The 18282-nt window shown below is 34.7% G+C and overlaps 1 protein-coding gene across 1 annotated transcript in view; it reads right to left on the bottom strand.

Moving 5' to 3' along the window:
- Window positions 1–1108: 1108 nt before the first annotated feature.
- EPHA5 (EPH receptor A5) overlaps window positions 1109–18282 on the bottom strand; it is a 213435-nt gene continuing 196261 nt past the window's right edge. Inside the window, exons 15-17 of the mRNA XM_058182027.1 lie at window positions 12488–12681; window positions 10040–10195; window positions 1109–1214 (exon numbers count right to left, since the gene is read on the bottom strand). Of these exons, the coding sequence (XP_058038010.1) occupies window positions 1109–1214; window positions 10040–10195; window positions 12488–12681 (456 nt within the window). The remainder of the gene's footprint in view (window positions 1215–10039; window positions 10196–12487; window positions 12682–18282) is intronic.

Raw genomic sequence — 18282 nt, 5'->3', positions numbered from 1 at the left:
AGTAAGGTCTTTTGTCCACCAGTAGTTTCCTAGAAATCTTATGAAGCTACTTCTGGCTTCTAAGCTCGCTCTCTCACACTAGAGATTGTTTAAACATTTTCAAGTACAGCAAATATTAGCTATTCTCCCTCAAGAAACATGGGTTACTTTCTCAATAATGACTTGTATTGCCTTCTAGATGCATCCATTATTTTATTTATTTATTGGATTTCTACGCTGCCCATGTCATCCGGAGATGACTCATTGGAATCACTGAACCACTTGACTGATCACATTAATGAAGGCCTGTGTGATGCTAGAAGTGACCAATGAGGAAATGGCTACAGATTCCAATGTCAAATGTATCTTTGCTGTAATAAAACAGCATTAAAATACAAATAATTAACGTGAAAAATACAATGTTTCATGTATATGCAATTGTATTTGCAGATATTGCATTAAAGGTGGGCTAATCTCACATCAACAAAAAGAAATTAAAGACTATATATATATATATATATATATATATATATATATATATATATATATATATATATATATATGAATGTTCATCAAGGAATGTGTGTATGGTAATATCTACAGCTTAATTGCTGTAGAGCAGCAGCATTTTTAAAAATATACAAAGCAAGAAATAGTCTTGTCAAGAAATAGTCTAATATTGCGCTTCATTATTCTTCCATCAATGCTTGAAACAAACCTCAGGAAACTGTACTTTTTTATATAAACTATCTAATAAGTAGAAAATATTCCTATTCAAGTTAAGTCCTAAGAAATGTTAATATGAGTCACCATTTTCAGGTTTTTTTTAAAAAAAAGGTCTAATATATATTGTTTATTTTTTATTGTTGAAGCAGGCTAACTTAATTATAACCATGTATAAAGTATAAATCTATTTCCACTGTTCATAGTTAATTAATTTTACTTCAAAATGAAGCCACAGAGAAGTGGAGTATAACACTGATTATAAATTATATGCCTGAGGCCAATGTTCCCCTGTTGCATTATAAACACCACAGCTTTTTGTGACGCTTTAAAATAAATGTCAGGTTTAAATTTTAAATGTGCAAGGTTGATCACTTTAAAAAAGTGATAGTCATTTAAAAAAAAATTACAGTGGCACCATCCTATTTACCAGCTGGACCTTCATTTCTTGAAGGCTGTTCATTATCTTCTTCTGGTGCCCAACAAGTGTGATTCCAAGATGCCTCAAATCCCTGTATGAAGAAAGCACATGTTGATTCCAAAGGCTGATACACTGGGATGTATATTGATCTGTTTTGAATATCCATGTTTTCAAATTAAATCACTTAAATCAGTTCATAAATTATAAGCGTTATTTTTAAATCTGTCTTTTCTCCTTTAACTATTGGAGGATACCAGGATTTCTTGCTATTTCTGAGACAATATCAAATGAGAAAGCTCTTCTTGAACTCAAGAAATGTGAGAAAAATGAGTGATTATGGAAAAGAGAGAGTAAATTATTTTTCTACTAAGCCATTCGTCCTCATCCCACCCCACAAAATCAGATGAAAATATTTTTGCTGTTAAGAAATATTCATAGTCACAGACAGATATAAGCAGTCCAGTAAAAGTTTTAGCTTTTAATCGTCATGTCTTTGTTTTTTCACTCTGTAAAAAAGAAGGATGAAATGGGGCATCACAGCCCATTTTAGTGTAGTTTCTGGTGCTACTTTTCCTTAGGGAACAGAACAGTGATCCTTCCTACAGGTTATCCTTGAGTTATAATACTTCACTTAGCGACTGTTCAAAGTTACAACATCCCCACAAAAGTACTTATGACCAGGTCCCAAAATGATGTACATTGCAGCATCACAGTGGTTGTTTGCACAACTGCAGACATGTTGCAACATGCTCCTCTACTGCCATGCCTGACAGCTCCACACTGCCCATGCTTATCTTCTGTGCAGCCTTGGATGTTGGAGCCTTGATCCAGCTAGGCTGAGAAGCCCTGGGCTGGTGTCTCCTCTTCCCAGCCTCTCTCACAAGCGATACGGCCCTGCCCTGCTACTTGCTGGGCGGACGAAACCGCCCGGATTTCACAAATGACGTTACTGTAGAGCTGGAAAGCTTAGTGTGACAGCCACCGGCTTTCCTCACTTGCATGAGGGGAGAGAAGAGCATCTTGAGCTGCGTGGACAAATGCCGCAGAGCTGGAAAACAGGTTTCTTGCAATTTTATGTGAGTGTTTTTAGCAAGCAAGGGGAGCAGGGCAGTGGTGTACCAAGCTCCCAGCTGCGCGGTGCAATTAATGAAATTCAGCTAGGTTCAGCTAGTGGCGGGATTATGGTTAGGGTTTTGCATGATTCATTCCATTACATTCGTAACTTGAGGACTATCTTATAAGAACAACAAGGCATGCATAGGTATTCCTATTTTCTTTTCCTGTGCCTTGAGGAGTTGGATTGCTTATTTCAACAGGTAGATTACGTTCAACTACTCCATTAAAGCCTACATTTGCTTAAATTAGGAGGAACATAAAAACATAATCTAGTCAAAAACGCAGGACAAGTAGCATTTCAAGATAAAGGAATTGCAGCATCTGAGAAAGCATGTAAGATTTTATGTGTGTTAGATTTTGGTTTGTAGCTCCCTGCCCATTATTTAAACCATATAATTTAGACAGAACAATGGTCTTATTGTTATAGGGCAACTTTTTGTAGAAAAAAGATCATACCCCTGGAGCTGATCAATCACATGCATGGGCTGGTATTGACTAAAAAAGACAAACATAATTTCTGGGACTCCTTCATTTATTCTTCTGAGAATTTTATAAGGAAAATATGAATTGCATATTTATCGACTAAATAGAAATTATAATAGCAATAGAACTATTTGTAGTGGAAAATCAGTACCATTGTGTTATTTTCTTTAGATAATTTTTTCCCACTGGTTATTGTAAAAATTTCTATTTCCTTAATAATTGCATGTATGTATGTATGCTTGGTATATGTCTGAAAACAACACTTGCCTTCTACAGAATGAAGAAAATAATCTGTCCATCTATTATTCATTTGCAATCTCTACTTTGGTTGAAAACTGGCATATAATTTTTTAAATACACATTTGTGTATATGCATGTATCTAGATGTGTACACACTGTCACATACATACATCCACATGTATTGTTTCTTCATAACAACCATCCTTGGTAGTATCCTCAAAGCCAGCTAAAAATTTCCCAGTAGTATATTTTAGTTATCTGACAACCACAAGACTAGCTAAGCAGTATAAACATCAGAGTAGAATTAAAAGGGAGAGATTTGAAGTGTAAACTTGTGGATATATGTATTCTTAATCCAATTTTTTACTTCTTTTCCTGAATGTCATCATTTATTGACATACTAGTGTAGAGTTGGTTTATATCAAAACAAGTATTATAGATTGCTAAGCATTGTAGCAATGTACAATGTAGCAATGCTAAGTATTAAGTATTGGTAAGTAATATTTAATTTATGGTAGATATAGATTTTGAACACATTTAGTATTAACACTATATACACTTGAGTACTGTGAAAAGTAATATAATCCCAATTAAATCAAAGGATACCCTGCCCCATTTACCAGAGTTGCTAATTGTGTTTACTGAAGCATATTCTGTTTGAGTTACCACTACAGAACAATATTTTGCTTGAATAAGGCTCAAAAAAATTTCCCCAGGAAAATTTATTGTATTATATTGTCATACTGTTGACACTATGATCAAGTCCTGGTACAAAAAAAATGGTAAAGAAAACTGAAGTTGCCCCACAACATTATTATACTTTTAAAAGGTAGACAGTGTAACTGAAAAACTATACATACTTAAAAATGTTTATTTTCACAACTTGTAATTCGCAATTTGTGCAGATTTGAAAAGCATGGATATCTTGCACCTGAAAGGATAGCATTTGATATGTTCAGGAATGCTCACAGAGTATGTGAGACAGTTTAGTCAATTAAGTTTTCAGTTCTTGTGGGAGGACATAAAGCGTTCATCTGCTCTTGTTGTTTATCCTTTCTAAAAGAAGCCATGGTATGATAATTGATTTTCAAATATATACATGTCAGCAGATGAAGAATAAGGTTAAAAAGCAAGAGCCGGTGAATTCCTGATATTTTTTCCATAAAGGGACTTTGTTTTTATTAAAAACAAACATTTATTTTAAAAGAAAAATAAAACAATTACAATGTAACACAACACAACACCCACACATATTTATAAATTTTCAGAGCCGTCCACTGGATGAAAAGCAACAAGGTATCCTGAGATTCAGTATGTATCTTTCAAAAGAGAGTTGTGATGAAGTCCACCTTTTGTTGTTAGCCATTAAAGTCCAGTCAAGTATGCAATTTTAGAAGCCAGTTTCATTATTTAGCTATTCTTGAGGATTGTTCTGGCACTCAAAATCATCAGAGATTGTCCATAAATTTAGAAATAGTTGCTCGTTTTTCTGTGAGAACAGTCTGATAATCCAGATGGAAGCAAGGGTAGAAAACGGGATCCATCTCTCACTAGAATTAGAACTACATGACAACAATAATATTGGAACATACTGGCTTCAGGTCATTGAAGAAGGATCTGGAACAGAGCACAGGACTTGGGGCAACTGCTATGGGATCTATTTGTTACATTCAAAAGGCATCGCTTTTGAGAATATGAAAAATACCTTGCTAGCTGGCAAGCTTATTAATTATAACTGAAAGAAAGTCTCCAAGATTTTCAGATTGAGGATAATTTAAAACAACTCCAAAAAGTCATTATGTATTCCTTTGAAAGAATCTTAAGTTTGCCATTCATACTTAGCGTTTGCCACGCAAACTGCCATACAATCTTAAAAATCTTGGTACAGAGGCATTATCTTTCTTGCTTAAACAGAATGGCTTGCCTTCACAAACACTTAGATCCTCATTTATAATAATCAGACTATTATTCTATGTAATCTTCTACTTGCCTGGGCTCAAATTTCAAGATAGAAGTCCTGGGAAATCAGCAAAACCAAATAATGAATTTTAAACAATGTTGAATGTTGAAATCTATTTTAAAGCTCTGAGTTTTGATTTTATCTGATCTCCCCAAGTCCCAGCTCTGGAACAACATGAATACTCAACCCTGGTAAGTACGTTACAACACATTTAAATCCAGACATTTTCCATATTTCTTTCTTCTTCTAAATAGTTAACCACAATCTTTTGTTTTCTGGGAAATTGAAAATTACTTAGGGTTTAGAATAAAGATGCATATTTTCCATCCAAACATGTTCTCAGGATTTCAGCTGTTATAAATAATTTGAAACTTTTAAAGGCCCCATGCTTTTTCTTGAAGCTGCTGCTAAACATTTATCCTTAACAACATTCAGAGTAAATTGTCACAATTTCTTTTGTTCTAGGAAATATTTGAGAAATTCAACAAGAGATTCAGATTAACATGATAATTTTAAATAGAGGTTAATCAGCCATTTGGAAGTTATTTTTTAAAAAAAATTAAACTGGATCTTCATTGTGACCATAGATTTAGAGTTAATGGCCTATTGGCCTAATACACTTTTTCAACTCTATGATTCTATGACAAATAGAGGTATATAACCTACTGGTTTCTTCATAGAAATTGACTAATCCAGAAAATGTTGCAATTATATGAAATGAAACAATTACTCATTTATTAATAAGATTGAGTTTTTATTGTATACATTTTCTTTTGTTGTAATAGTTGGGGTTCTTTTTTGTTTGCAAATTTACATTTACAATAAAGATTGACTAATCAATTGATTGAAAGTAATTTTGTTTTGGTCTTTCAGTATCTATACATGAAAATGTGTTTTACACATACACATATGGACCGAAAAGTATAAAAATACAATAATATAGAAACTTTATTAATCAAGTAATTGAATGTTTTGTCTATATCAAATAATCCAAGCAGGCTTCAAATAAATTCTCATAGCCAATTTATTTACAAAATATAAACTGTGATTCAGAAAGTATATCAGTGAGCTTTGATTTATCTGTTTTATCTTATATTTTAATGTCTCAAGTGGACTTCATGGATTTTCCCAACAATAAAAATTAAAGCATATTTTAAAAACTGAAATACGAAAATGATAGCTGATGAATTCTAAAAGTGACATTATTTATGATAGGAATAATGGACGGAACAAATTAAAGATACAGTTGGTAATAATAAATCACCTAGGAATGTTTTGATGTTTTGTTTTTAAAGTAGATGGATGGTTGGCTTAATGTAAGATGCCAGATATACTCAACTGCTACTCAATCTGATGAGGTAAAAATTATTCAACAATGAACTAGTCTCCAAAATGAGTAATAGGAGGAAGATATTGCTTTCAAATCTTTCCAGAATTCATAGAATCATAGAGTTGGAAGGGGACATTTTGGCCATTAGGTCCAATCCTATTTTCAATGTAGGAATCAGTGGTCAGAAATATACACAGTTTTTGCACAAAAGCTGAGCAAGAAGTGCATGCCCTTGGTCACCCTTGACTTTGGGTTCCAAGAAGCTTAACCTAAAATGGGGCCTGGTTTATATATGCAGCAGGCTGCTGGGATAGAAGAATCTATACCATTTCAAATGTAAGAGTGACTATAAAACTGGACCAGGAAGAAGATGCTAAGCATCCCATTTCTGTGAAATGCTTATACTCCATTTTCAGGGAACTTAAGACAGGAACATTAAAAACTTTATGGCAGTCTAAAGAAGAATCATCTGAACACTCTTTCTCATTTAGGACTTTGTCAGAGCCAGAACTTTAATGTAAGGTAGCATAACAAATCCCTTTCATTCTTATGGCTTTATGGACAGAAGAGTTTGAGATGGATTAGCAGAATGATGCAATCCTAATATTTTATCTATGAATAGTTTCCATACAATATTTTTTTATTATATATCTAGTGTATAAAATAAAGAAAAATGTTTTTCAATAAATTCTGGGATATTTACGGTGATAGGCGATACGAATATGGAGAAAGAGAAATCTGTAATCTTCATTCTATAACTATTCAGCCCAACCCAGTCCAAATCTTATCTTAATTTTCTACTTGAATGATATCAACAATCTAATTTCTATTAGAGCACATTTATACAATACAAATGTAATATTCTTGGCTTTCACTAAGAATTCTGAAATTATAATTTGGTTGAGTACATCAAAAACTCCTTTCTAAAGATCCTAAGGCCTGCACACAGAAAACTATAGGTCTCAAAATTCTGGGATTTGTAGACACAATTTCAAAGGCACTGGGTTGGAGAAAAGCAGAATGTTGAAGAAATAAACCTTCAGCCTCTATAACACATAATTTATAGCTTAATGACATAATTCGTTTAATATTCATTTTAACAGTTACCTTTTCTGCATGATTCTGACTCTGATCTCATAGAAAATTCCACTAGTATGAACTCCTTTACAATCATTATGTATATATGTATATATGTATGTATGTATGTGTGTGTGTACATATATATGTACACACACACACACCCACACACACACACACACACCCCACATGGAACCTGAAATCAACTGGATTAAATTTTAAATAAAGCATTAAAATCTGAGGATGAAAACTTCACTAAAAACAGCAGAGAACGTTATTTGACATGTTTAACTCAGTTAAGGGATAGTATATTCCACCTAGTTTTAAACACGTCTACTTGTAAAAAAGCCAACATCGTTTAAAATTTGATTAATATTGTGTACTTGTGTTAATTTGTACAATACGACAAGTAAAAAAATGAAATTATTTCTGGGGCATGATGTTTAAAAATAATATTTTTATATAATTGAAGGGAAAACATGACATCCACAATCAAAATTATAATAAATGCTAAAGAAATTAATAATTAGTATAATAATTGATAAGGCACAAATTAATGTCCATATTATTTAACATAAGTGCAAATACCCAATCTTTTATATTTCATGAGATTGAAACAGAAAAATACTTGTAAACATACAGGACATACCTGACTTAATACCTGATACATACACAACAGACAAGAGAGTATCAGAGAAATCCAAATTTATAACACCAGTGCAGGAATTCTGAAAATTCAACCTATTTTTCTTATTTCCTTTTCATAGTTAAGATATTTTCTAAAAGTAAATTCTGTTTTTATGTTTGATGCTTTAGAAACCCTAGCGGTACTATATCTTTATTGTTAAATTTGACTACTGTTATTAGACATAAAGTCAGAACTGGATCTGACATTATCCAATAAAATAGACTCTAGAAACAAATGGAAAATATTGAAAAAGCGGACGCAGGTTCAGGGAAGATGAAGTATTCAAGCACAGCCAGGGAGCTATGACACATTCATCATATTCCACAGTTTAAAATATAAGCAGGGAGATGTTTGTGTCCTAATTTTCATTCTGCTGCTGAGAAGAAGTCCTCTGATGTTAAATCAAACAAATAAATAAATAAATAAACCATATACTTTTAACTGAACAGCAGATTGTTGAAGATCTCCCGTAGAGCCAGGATTAATTTGCATCCTTGAGCAGTAAGAAGAGAGAATGTTGTGCTTAAAAGAGTTGTGTGTGCAGACCAAAAATACAATGCAAATCATTTTTTTAAAAAAGCAACCTAACGTAGATGACATTGACAAGTTTTTTTTTTTTAGTTTGGAAGCCAGAGAAGCCAGAGGAAATAAAGGCATTTATTAAATTTCATTATAATTGTAGGGAAGTGAGGGAAAGGAACACTTTCACATTTTTTTTTTGTAAAAAGAAACAAAGAAACCAACCAACCAACCAACCGTGAGTTCCTTTTCCCACACCTCACTGTCAGTTTGGCAAAGTTGCCTTTAAGAGAAAGGGTTCCATATCTTGCTATGCATCAGTCAAAACCTCTGACTTTGCTGCATTTTAATCAAAATTGTTAGTTTGGAGTAGGGTAAAAATGTGATCCTCCTGCTACTGTCACTCTCAAATGAAAGCCAGGAATGTTCTTCTGGATTTTTGAACTTTTCTCTCAGCGATGTTCACTGCACAGGTTTTCCTATTGGACCCTTTTCTGATTTCACAGAGAGGAAACGAGCCTTTACTTTTAAAGTCTGGAATGTGTCAAGTCTCTGAGTTAGGTAGAGATAAGTGAAAGCCTCTTCACTTGCAGAGGCATACTTATATTTCTGTGTCCTTGTAAAGGAGAAATATATCCCCTCTTAACATAAGCTTGCCTCATATCACTGCACAAAGACAAAGGAAATATTCGTTCTGCTCACATTTTAATCTGAATTTATGTAGTCTGAATTTCCTAAGTCAAGACATAGACTGAAACTTATATATGCTGAAATTTCTCCGTTATAATGTAAGTTAAAAATATACAAAAATGTGTATGTTACAAAAATGCAATAAATTTGAAAAATATCTTTGAATATAAATATATATGTACAGACACACATACATACATATACAATTTTTCAAAATGTTGAAAGAAAAATCACTTGGAAAAAAATTAAGATTGGAAAATATGATAACGTGAGTGAAAGAGTCACAATAACTCTACCGAGCAGTGTAGCAAACCTAGAGAAAATAATAGTGGTTAGATCTGCTCCAAAATTATTACATTTTCTGCACAGGAACCTGTTGCCATATTCTGGATAACAGTGATGTGGGATTATTCCTCTGCAATTTTTTCTGAGATGTTTGCAGTCAAGACTTTTTTTCCTTGAAAATCCTTACACCATGTACAGTTAGGATGAAAGTACCTTTATTATATGAAAAGCAGGACACACCTTATGCCAAAATTGGCATGCTGTTGAAATGATCAAAGTCACATGATCAATTATTAGTGCAAAGTTGCTAATGATATCTTTTCAACAATTGTGATACCTACAAATCAATGTTACCTCTAATATGCTATCATTTATATAGAATATAAATGACTTTTCCCTAGAACCAAATTGCAATTTAAAAAAAAAATCTTAAATGCTTCCAGTTGTTTTCTACCTTTACTCTTAACTGACTTCCAACCCAAAGTGCTCTCCCTTTTATGAGTGGAAATGATCAGGAATTCTACTCACTCCAGTGTCACCTGAGCCACAGCATCCATGGAACTGTATCCATTTTCCATGAAAATCTCTGTGTACCGTCCCATTTTGATGGCTTCCAGCCATTCACCTACAGATCTGTAGACACCATTTCCAAGTGGGCTGTGTTCCCCTAATAAATTTGAAATTCTAAAAGAGAAACCAAGGTATGCATTAACATAAACTTTAAAAAAAAAAGTTGGATGTAAGATTATTGTACATGGAGGAAGACCAGCAAAAAGAGTTGTCTAGTAACCCTGAAAGTGCTCAATATTAGTTTTTGTTCCTAATTATATCAACGCTTTATTTTATAGACAGCTAAATAAATATTCTACAGGTCGATTTTAAGAGGCATCACTCCAGTGGATTCAGCCAGCTCTCTCTGCATCATGCGAACTGGTATGATGATGGCGGGAGGCTCCGCCCACCTGACCTGACATAACATGTGCCTACTGCACATGCGCAGAAGCCTGTGCACATGTGCAGATGAGGTGTGTGAGAGTGCGCTCACATTTGCAAACTGGTAAGGAAAGTGAATCCCACTGCTGTATCATTTCCTTCTCCCCGTTCCGATTTTTAAACCCACATTTTAAAAATCTAAGTTATTTATTTAAATTTATTGACTGCTTTTTAAAAAAAGGCTAGAGCATAAAAATAGCAAGAAATATTAAGTCAATAGCCAGCCCAGAGTAAAATACTCTGCTACAAAAACCCACAAAACAAGAAAAGGTCTCTTTAAATAATGACAAACATCAACTCCAGGCTTAGAGCATTTTTATGATTTCATATATTTGATTTATTTTTGGAGGGTGTGGTATTCTTTCTCAAAAGAATTAACCCATTAAAATTATAATATGGTGACAGTGTAACATTAGCAGCTGATTTTCATAACTGGCTAATATACAGACAACATGAAGAGTGAGTGTGTGATTTACTCACAATTTAGCCTATCAAAAACTTTGCAAAGGGACAGTGAGGATCTATTAAACAGGCAGAGAGCTAGACCAGTCTTATATTTTAATTTATATAAGGAGTTTTCTGGTTTTTATATTTTGTGCGTTTTTTTTCAAAGCTGCAGAAGCAGATGCTATTATTCTATTGCCATTGATCCTATAATCTTCTAGAATTCTTAAAATAAAATAATTAATCAACCATCAAGATAAATGTAGCACATCTTCATTATACAGTGCATTCTATTTGATGGATACAGTTGTCAGCTGATACTGACATAAATTGTTATGAATTTCTAATTTCATTCATTCATAATCTTCTCACCATTCCCATCACACATCTCCTTCCATTTAAGACTGTATGATCGTAACTTTGTTCCTTGTATCCTTACAATTTATATTGATATTATTTCCTGATTGCCTATCATTAAGTGTTGTAGATTATGATTCTTAATGAACGTTGTAGCTTATGATTCTTAATGAACGTATCTTTTCTTTTATGCACACTAAGAGCATATGCACCAAGACAAATTCCTTGGCCAATCACACTTGGCCAATAAAAAAATTCTCTTCTACTCTACTCTACTCTAAATAATATCATCACTTTGGATTTGTGTCAATTTTCTAAAGAACTTATACTAAATGGCAAAATTCAGGTGATATAATTCATTGGAGAACAATTATTAGATGATGCAGCCAGAGTATCATCTTGGAATGTTTTGAGTAGGAAAATATAGAAAAGGAAGAGTGGCAGAAAGAAAGAAAGAAAGGAAATAACAGAGAATATATGATAGAGAATAATTAAAAATATTTAATCTTTATAGTTTTTTTAAAAAAGCTTAAAAACAGGTGTAAAAAGCTTAAAAACAGATTTCCCCACAACATTATTTTTGCAATTATTGTCAAAATATATTACAATAATTTTTCCTCAAGTAAATCATAAGGATTGGATTTTCAATAACTCCTTAAAATTGGCTGGTTTTGTATATATGCCAAATTCACAAAAATAAAAACAATAGATTTTTTTTGCCCCAAAGTTGCTTTTCTTCTTTGAAAGAAGAAAAGAAAAACCAGAAAGTCCAGTTGCCTCTTGGAAAAGCACCTTTGGGATAACCATGATCTTGATGACTGAGAATCTCCATAGACAATGGATTCTTTTAAATAAATTTGTTTTCAAAAAGCAAAACACACATATTAAAAGTAGTGAAATATTTATCTGTTTAGTTTAACTTTCATTTCATTTTCAAGACAGAAAAAATGCTGTTGAAATTTGCCTTATTACTGGCTTGAGGTTCTGGGAGCCTACAACCAGTTCATGTTTTCTAAATTCTCCATTTCTGTTTCAGCACAACGAAACATGAAACAACTAATGGTAGCTACTTGTGCACCACCTCTTTCCAAATTAGAAAAATAGTTTGTATTTTGACAATAATAAAAAGCAGAGAGACCTAGCATCAATGATAGATAACATGGCATGAATTTGATTTTATACCTGCTTGATGTGTTCACCAATGTTTTCAGGCTACTAGGATTCCGAATGAGCTTTTCCAGTATGCAGACTATTTCATCAAATTTGGGCCTGCTATTTCGGTCCTTCTGCCAGCAATCTAACATTAGCTGATAGAGAGCAGCTGGGCAGTCCATGGGACTTGGCAAACGATAGCCTTCTTCAACAGCCTTAATCACCTAAGGAAAAATCAATCAAATTCCTGAATGTTCTTCTTTAATAAAAATTATTGCAATCAAAATTCGCCTGAAAATGCAACATAGGGATTTCTATTGTTAAAACATTCAGACCATGCTTCTGTCGATAACATTTTGTCTACACAAATGATGGTATTAAAACTACTTATTTGGAAAACTCTATCCATATTATTTACAATTTCATGTAAGAAGGATAGAATATATTTTTTATTATATTCTTGACTCCCTGATCATGTAATAGGGCTACTAGAATCCAACAAAATAGGAAAAAGTTGACACTTGCATTGGTCATATCAAGAACTACAAAATCTCTAGCTCAGTTTCACATAAATAAGACTTCTCAAACCCTTGAGCTTTTGTAAATAAATTTATGGAATTGAAATAGTTACAACTATACATAACACTAAAAGAGTAGTGGACATATCTTCCAGTTGTTGTTTTTTTAAGTGTGAAGGAATGTAATTGGAATTACATAACGACAGAGAGCTTTTCTATGAGAAAGAAAAATTGATCACAAACATTACCATGTAACAGTGCATGCACAGCTAGTGGTTAGACCTTGATGATAAATTGGTAGAATGTTGGCAGTGGTTGTATGACATACTGAAGGGTGATTGGAGGCACTTGAAAAGAGGATACTGGAGGATCTATGGATAAACTCTTTTACTGTATAAATCGGCTGTTGAGATTATCTGAATTCATAGAAATATTACTTGGAATTAAATGATGAAAGAAAAACATTTCTTGCCCTGCACCTCTTTGAAGACAGAAGAAATGAGGAAATGACTATCATTCCAAGTTATTGTTCTTCCCTGTATAGTATTGAATTCATGTAGAAAGTGTTCTGCTGCAATTTAAATGTAAATCTTTCAAAATTGTTTAAAAAGTAAACACTTATCAATGCCTGTAAGTCCACTATCTTCATACTGCTATGTTTTTGTTTTTTTAGGCTGACAAGCTTCTTGACATAGCTCAGGAGTTGGCAACCTTAAATATTCAAAGAGCCACAAAGGTGCTAACCAGAAGCTCCCATTCAATTCTGGAGCTGACCAGAAGTCCAGTTCCCCCATCATTGTCTCCTCCTAGTGCGGCGTCCTTTTTCCTTTGCTGACCAGAAGTCCAGTTTCCCCACCATAAAGTCTCCTCCTAGTGCGGCATTCTTTTTCTTCTAACCAAAAGCCCTATCAATTGTGGAGCCGACCAGAAACAGGGAGCTGCAGCAGAGGGATGAAAGAGCCATATGCGGCTCCAGAGCCGCGGGTTGCTGACCCCTGACATAGCTCATTGGTTGGTCTCTTCTGGGAAGAGTACAGAAGGATGTTAATGCAAGTCTGTGTGTGATAGAACTTCCAGGTTTTTCAAAACTAGTATACTCATGATTCAGATTCTTTGCTGAATTCCTTTTCCTTTTTTATTGCTTAATTCTTTTTCCTTCTTAAAAGATTTTCTAACTTCACTTGTTAATTTCTTGCTAAAAAGAATAAATAGAGTTAAAGAATTAAATATTTTTTCTCATCAGAGAAAAACATATGAACAAACAAAAAGCCACAACTTCTGCAATACCTTAAAATTGTCCTTTCATAACTCAGTTAGTAACAGTCAACACTCCCCTGCTTTCCTCAGGTTATATCTGACTCCAGCCTATCAGGTTGCTAACTTTTTCAGGACCACAGCCAATTCCTAAAATTTTTTTATTATTGCAGCCAAATATTTCTAACTAATTTTCACAGAAACAATAACATTTACTGACTTACTACTAATGTCTATATCCCAGAGTGCATCAAACCATTCATTACCCTTCAGGTTTGTTTATATAGGAAAAGAAAATTGCAACCATGCTGGAAGACTTAGCCAAATTAGAAAAAAAAAACCCAGTAATCCCAAAGTAGTTCTACAGTACTAAATTCAATTTAGTTTCTCAAATTGCCTCCCAAATTCAATTCAAAGTTATAGTTTAAGTCAAATTTTCTTTGAATCATCCCTTCAAAGTTATACAATCCTAATCTACATGATTTTCTTCTTGACACCTTAGAATTCAGGAAGGATAATATGGAACAGAAATAGCAGAATATAAATCATGACATATTGGAATTCAATATAATGCAGACACAAGCAATAGAATATAATCAAACCAGTGTCTTAAACTTTAAAACAGCTGATTTTAACAAACTCAGAAAGACCCTAAGAAAAATTCTATGGATAAAAATCTTAAAGGGGAAACAAGCTTTCGGTTAGAAATGCTGAAAAATATGATCATAAAATTGCAGTCCAACATGATACCATTAAAAAAGAAAAAAAAAGAAATCCAAGAAGAAAACAGAATGGTTGCACAAAGATCTGATAAACTGAAACAAACAAACAAAAAAGGACTAGTACAAAAAAATGGAAAGAGGGACACATAACTAAGGCAGAGTATCAAGCAGATAGCACGAATCTGCACAGATGAAGTCAGGAAAGCAAAGGTTCAGAATGAACAAAGACTCCCAACAAAAGTCAAGGATAATAAAAAAAGTTTCTTTCAACAAATAAATAACAAGGAAAAAGTCAAGGAAACAGTCAGTCCACTAAAGAGGATGGCAAGGAAGTAATAGGCAGTAAAGAGAAAGCAAAGCTGCTTAACTCATTCTTTGCATTAGTCTTCACACAAAAAGAAACTATAGTCCAACCTACCAAAAACATAACTGTAAAAGGAAGACTAGACATAAAATTTAAAATAAGCAAGAAAATGGTAAAAGAACTCCTGTTTGACCTTGATGAATATAAATCACCAGGACCTGATGGATTCAGAGTTCTGAGGGATCTGGCAGATGTTATTCTCAGAACCATTGTACCATATCTTTCAAAAATCCTGAAACACCAGGGAACTATCACGTGACTGGGAAAGAGCTGATGTGGTTTCCATCTTCAAAAAAAAAAAAAAGGGGGGGGGGGAACCAGAGCCAGGAACTTACAAACCAATCAGCCTAACATCAATATCTGGGAAGATACTGGAAAAAATAATCAAAAACAGATGTGTGAACATCTAAAAACAAATAAAGTAATAACTAGTAGCCAGCACACGTTTGTCAAAAACAGATTATGCCAAACCGATTTATTTCATTCTTTGACAAAATAACTAAATTAGTAAGACCAGAAAAATGCTGTGGACATAGTATACTTAGACTTCAGCAAGGCATTCGACAAAGTAGACCAACCTACTTCTTGGTAAACTAGAAAAATATGGGATAGACAGCACCATCGCTAAATGGATTTGTAACTGGCTGACAAATTGTACCCAATGAGTAGCCCTTAATGGTACTACATATAGATGGAGAGAGGTAAGCAGTGGGGTACCCCAAAGTTCCGTCTTAGGCTCAGTACTCCTCAATATCTTCATAAATGATTCAGATGAGATAATAAAAGGAGAACTCATCAAATTTTCAGATGATACTAAGCTGGCAAGAATAGTCAACAGCTCAGGAGACAAGCTCAGGACCCAAAGATCTTGACAGACTTGATCAATGGGCCCTAATCAACAAATTTAATGTGGAGAAAAGCAGGAAAAATCAAAGGTACAAATACAGATTAGGCAAAACCTGGATCAAAAACAGTAACTGTGAGAGGGACCTTGGAATCCTAGTTGGACAAGCACTCATGTTTGAATCAGCAATGTATGGCAGCAACCAAAAAACCTAACATAATCCTTGGTTGTATAAACAGAGGTATAGAATCAAAATCACATGAACTATTACTACCGTTTTATAAATCCTTAGTAAGATTACACTTGGAATATAGTGCACCCAGTTGTGGTCACTATATTACAAAAAAAAATAAAATGTTGACTTTGGAAAAAATGCAAAGAAGAACAACTAAGATGTTGTTGATGATTAAAAGATAAACTTGAAGACCAAGCATTGAAGCATGGCCAGTCAGAGAAAAGAAGGGCTAGGGGTTACATAATAGCAGTATTCAGTATTTGAGGGACTGCCACAAAGAAGAAGGGGTCAACTTATTTTCAAAGCACCAGAAGGTAAGACAAGAATCAATGGATGGAAATTATTCAAGGAGAGAAGCAACTTGGAACTAAGAAGACATTTCCTAACATTAAGGACAATTAACCAATGGAACAGCTTACTTCAAAAGTTGTAGATGCTTCATTGCTGGAGCTTTTTTAAAAAAAGACTGGACAACCACCTATAGGGCCAGGATGGCAAACCTATGGCACACGAGCCACAGGTGGCATGCAGCACCCTCTCTGTGGGCATGCAAGCCATCGCCCCAGTTCAGCTCTGTTGTGCACGCATGTGCGCCTTCTGCCAGCCAACTGGTCATTGGATCTCTGCCATGCATGCATGGGGTGCGTGTGTGGGGGCCGTTTGCACATGCTTGGGGAGTGGGACGCATGCAGGCGGTGTGTGTGAATGCACAGGGGCAGGATATGTGTGTGTGGGCTGCATATGTGTGTGTGGGCTGCACATGTGCGGGGGCACGTTGCATTTTGGGGGTTCGAGTGCGCACACTTTGGACACTTGGTCCAGAAAAGGTTAGTCATCACTGTATAGGATCTCCTGCTTGAGCAGAGGTTGGATTAGAAGACCTTCAAGATCCCTTTGAGCTCTATTCTGATTGATTAAATTGAACTAAATGTAATTATAGTATGAGATGTATTTATTTAGAGAAAGGAAAAGTGCTAGAATATGGAAAAATATTCTGAAAGCATATACGCACATGGAAACATCTTTGTTAATATTTTTATAAATGATTTAGAGAAAGGTTATAAAGAAGGTATGCTTATCAAATTTTCAGATGACATAAAATTGAGAGGATTGTTAATAACCTAAAAGACACTCTTGAGGTTCCAACGGATCTTGGTAGAGATGAATGTTGGGCCATATAAGATTCCACACATATGTAAAGGGAATCAGATGCACAAGTACAAGAAAGATGACACCTAGTTTAGTTGTAGTATTTGTGGGAAAGATTTGGATGTCCTAGTCGGTTACAGATCAAGTATGAGTCAGCAGCATGCTGTGGCTGTCAAAAGAACTAGATCAGTGATGGCTAACTGTTTCTGGACTGACTGCCCAAAGCGTGCATGTGCACCTGAACCCCCCAAATGCAATGTGTGTGTGGCCCCCGTGCATGCGCCCTGCCCTATGCATGTGTGTGCACCCCCCACATGTGCCCTGCCCCTGGTGCATGCATAGCCCCCACATGCACACATATGTACATAGTCCCCCCACATTCCCCCTGCCCCCCGCGCATGCATGCAGAGACCTGATGACCAGCTGGCTGGTGGGAGGTGCACACTCATGTGCAGCGGACTGAACTGGGATGAAGACTTGTGTGCTCACAGAGAGGGCACTGCGTGCCACCTGTGGCATGCATGCCACGGGTTCACCATCGTGCAGCTAAATCCTGCTGATTGTTCTGCACTTATTTGATTGCACTGCAACTGGAATACTTTGTCCAATTTTGGTTAGCACAATATGAAAAAGATGCTGAGGAACTGGAAAGAGTGGAAGAGATAAATGAATGGTTTAGCTTGGAACTAAATGTTATGAAGAATAGGTAAGAGACTGGCATTTTTATCTCAAAGAAGAA

This window comes from Ahaetulla prasina, chromosome 4 (assembly GCF_028640845.1).
Source record: "Ahaetulla prasina isolate Xishuangbanna chromosome 4, ASM2864084v1, whole genome shotgun sequence".
In the NCBI taxonomy this organism is placed as follows: Eukaryota; Metazoa; Chordata; class Lepidosauria; order Squamata; family Colubridae; genus Ahaetulla; species Ahaetulla prasina.
Note: the sequence above shows the minus strand (reverse complement) of the source record. Positions and strands in the feature narration are given on the sequence as shown.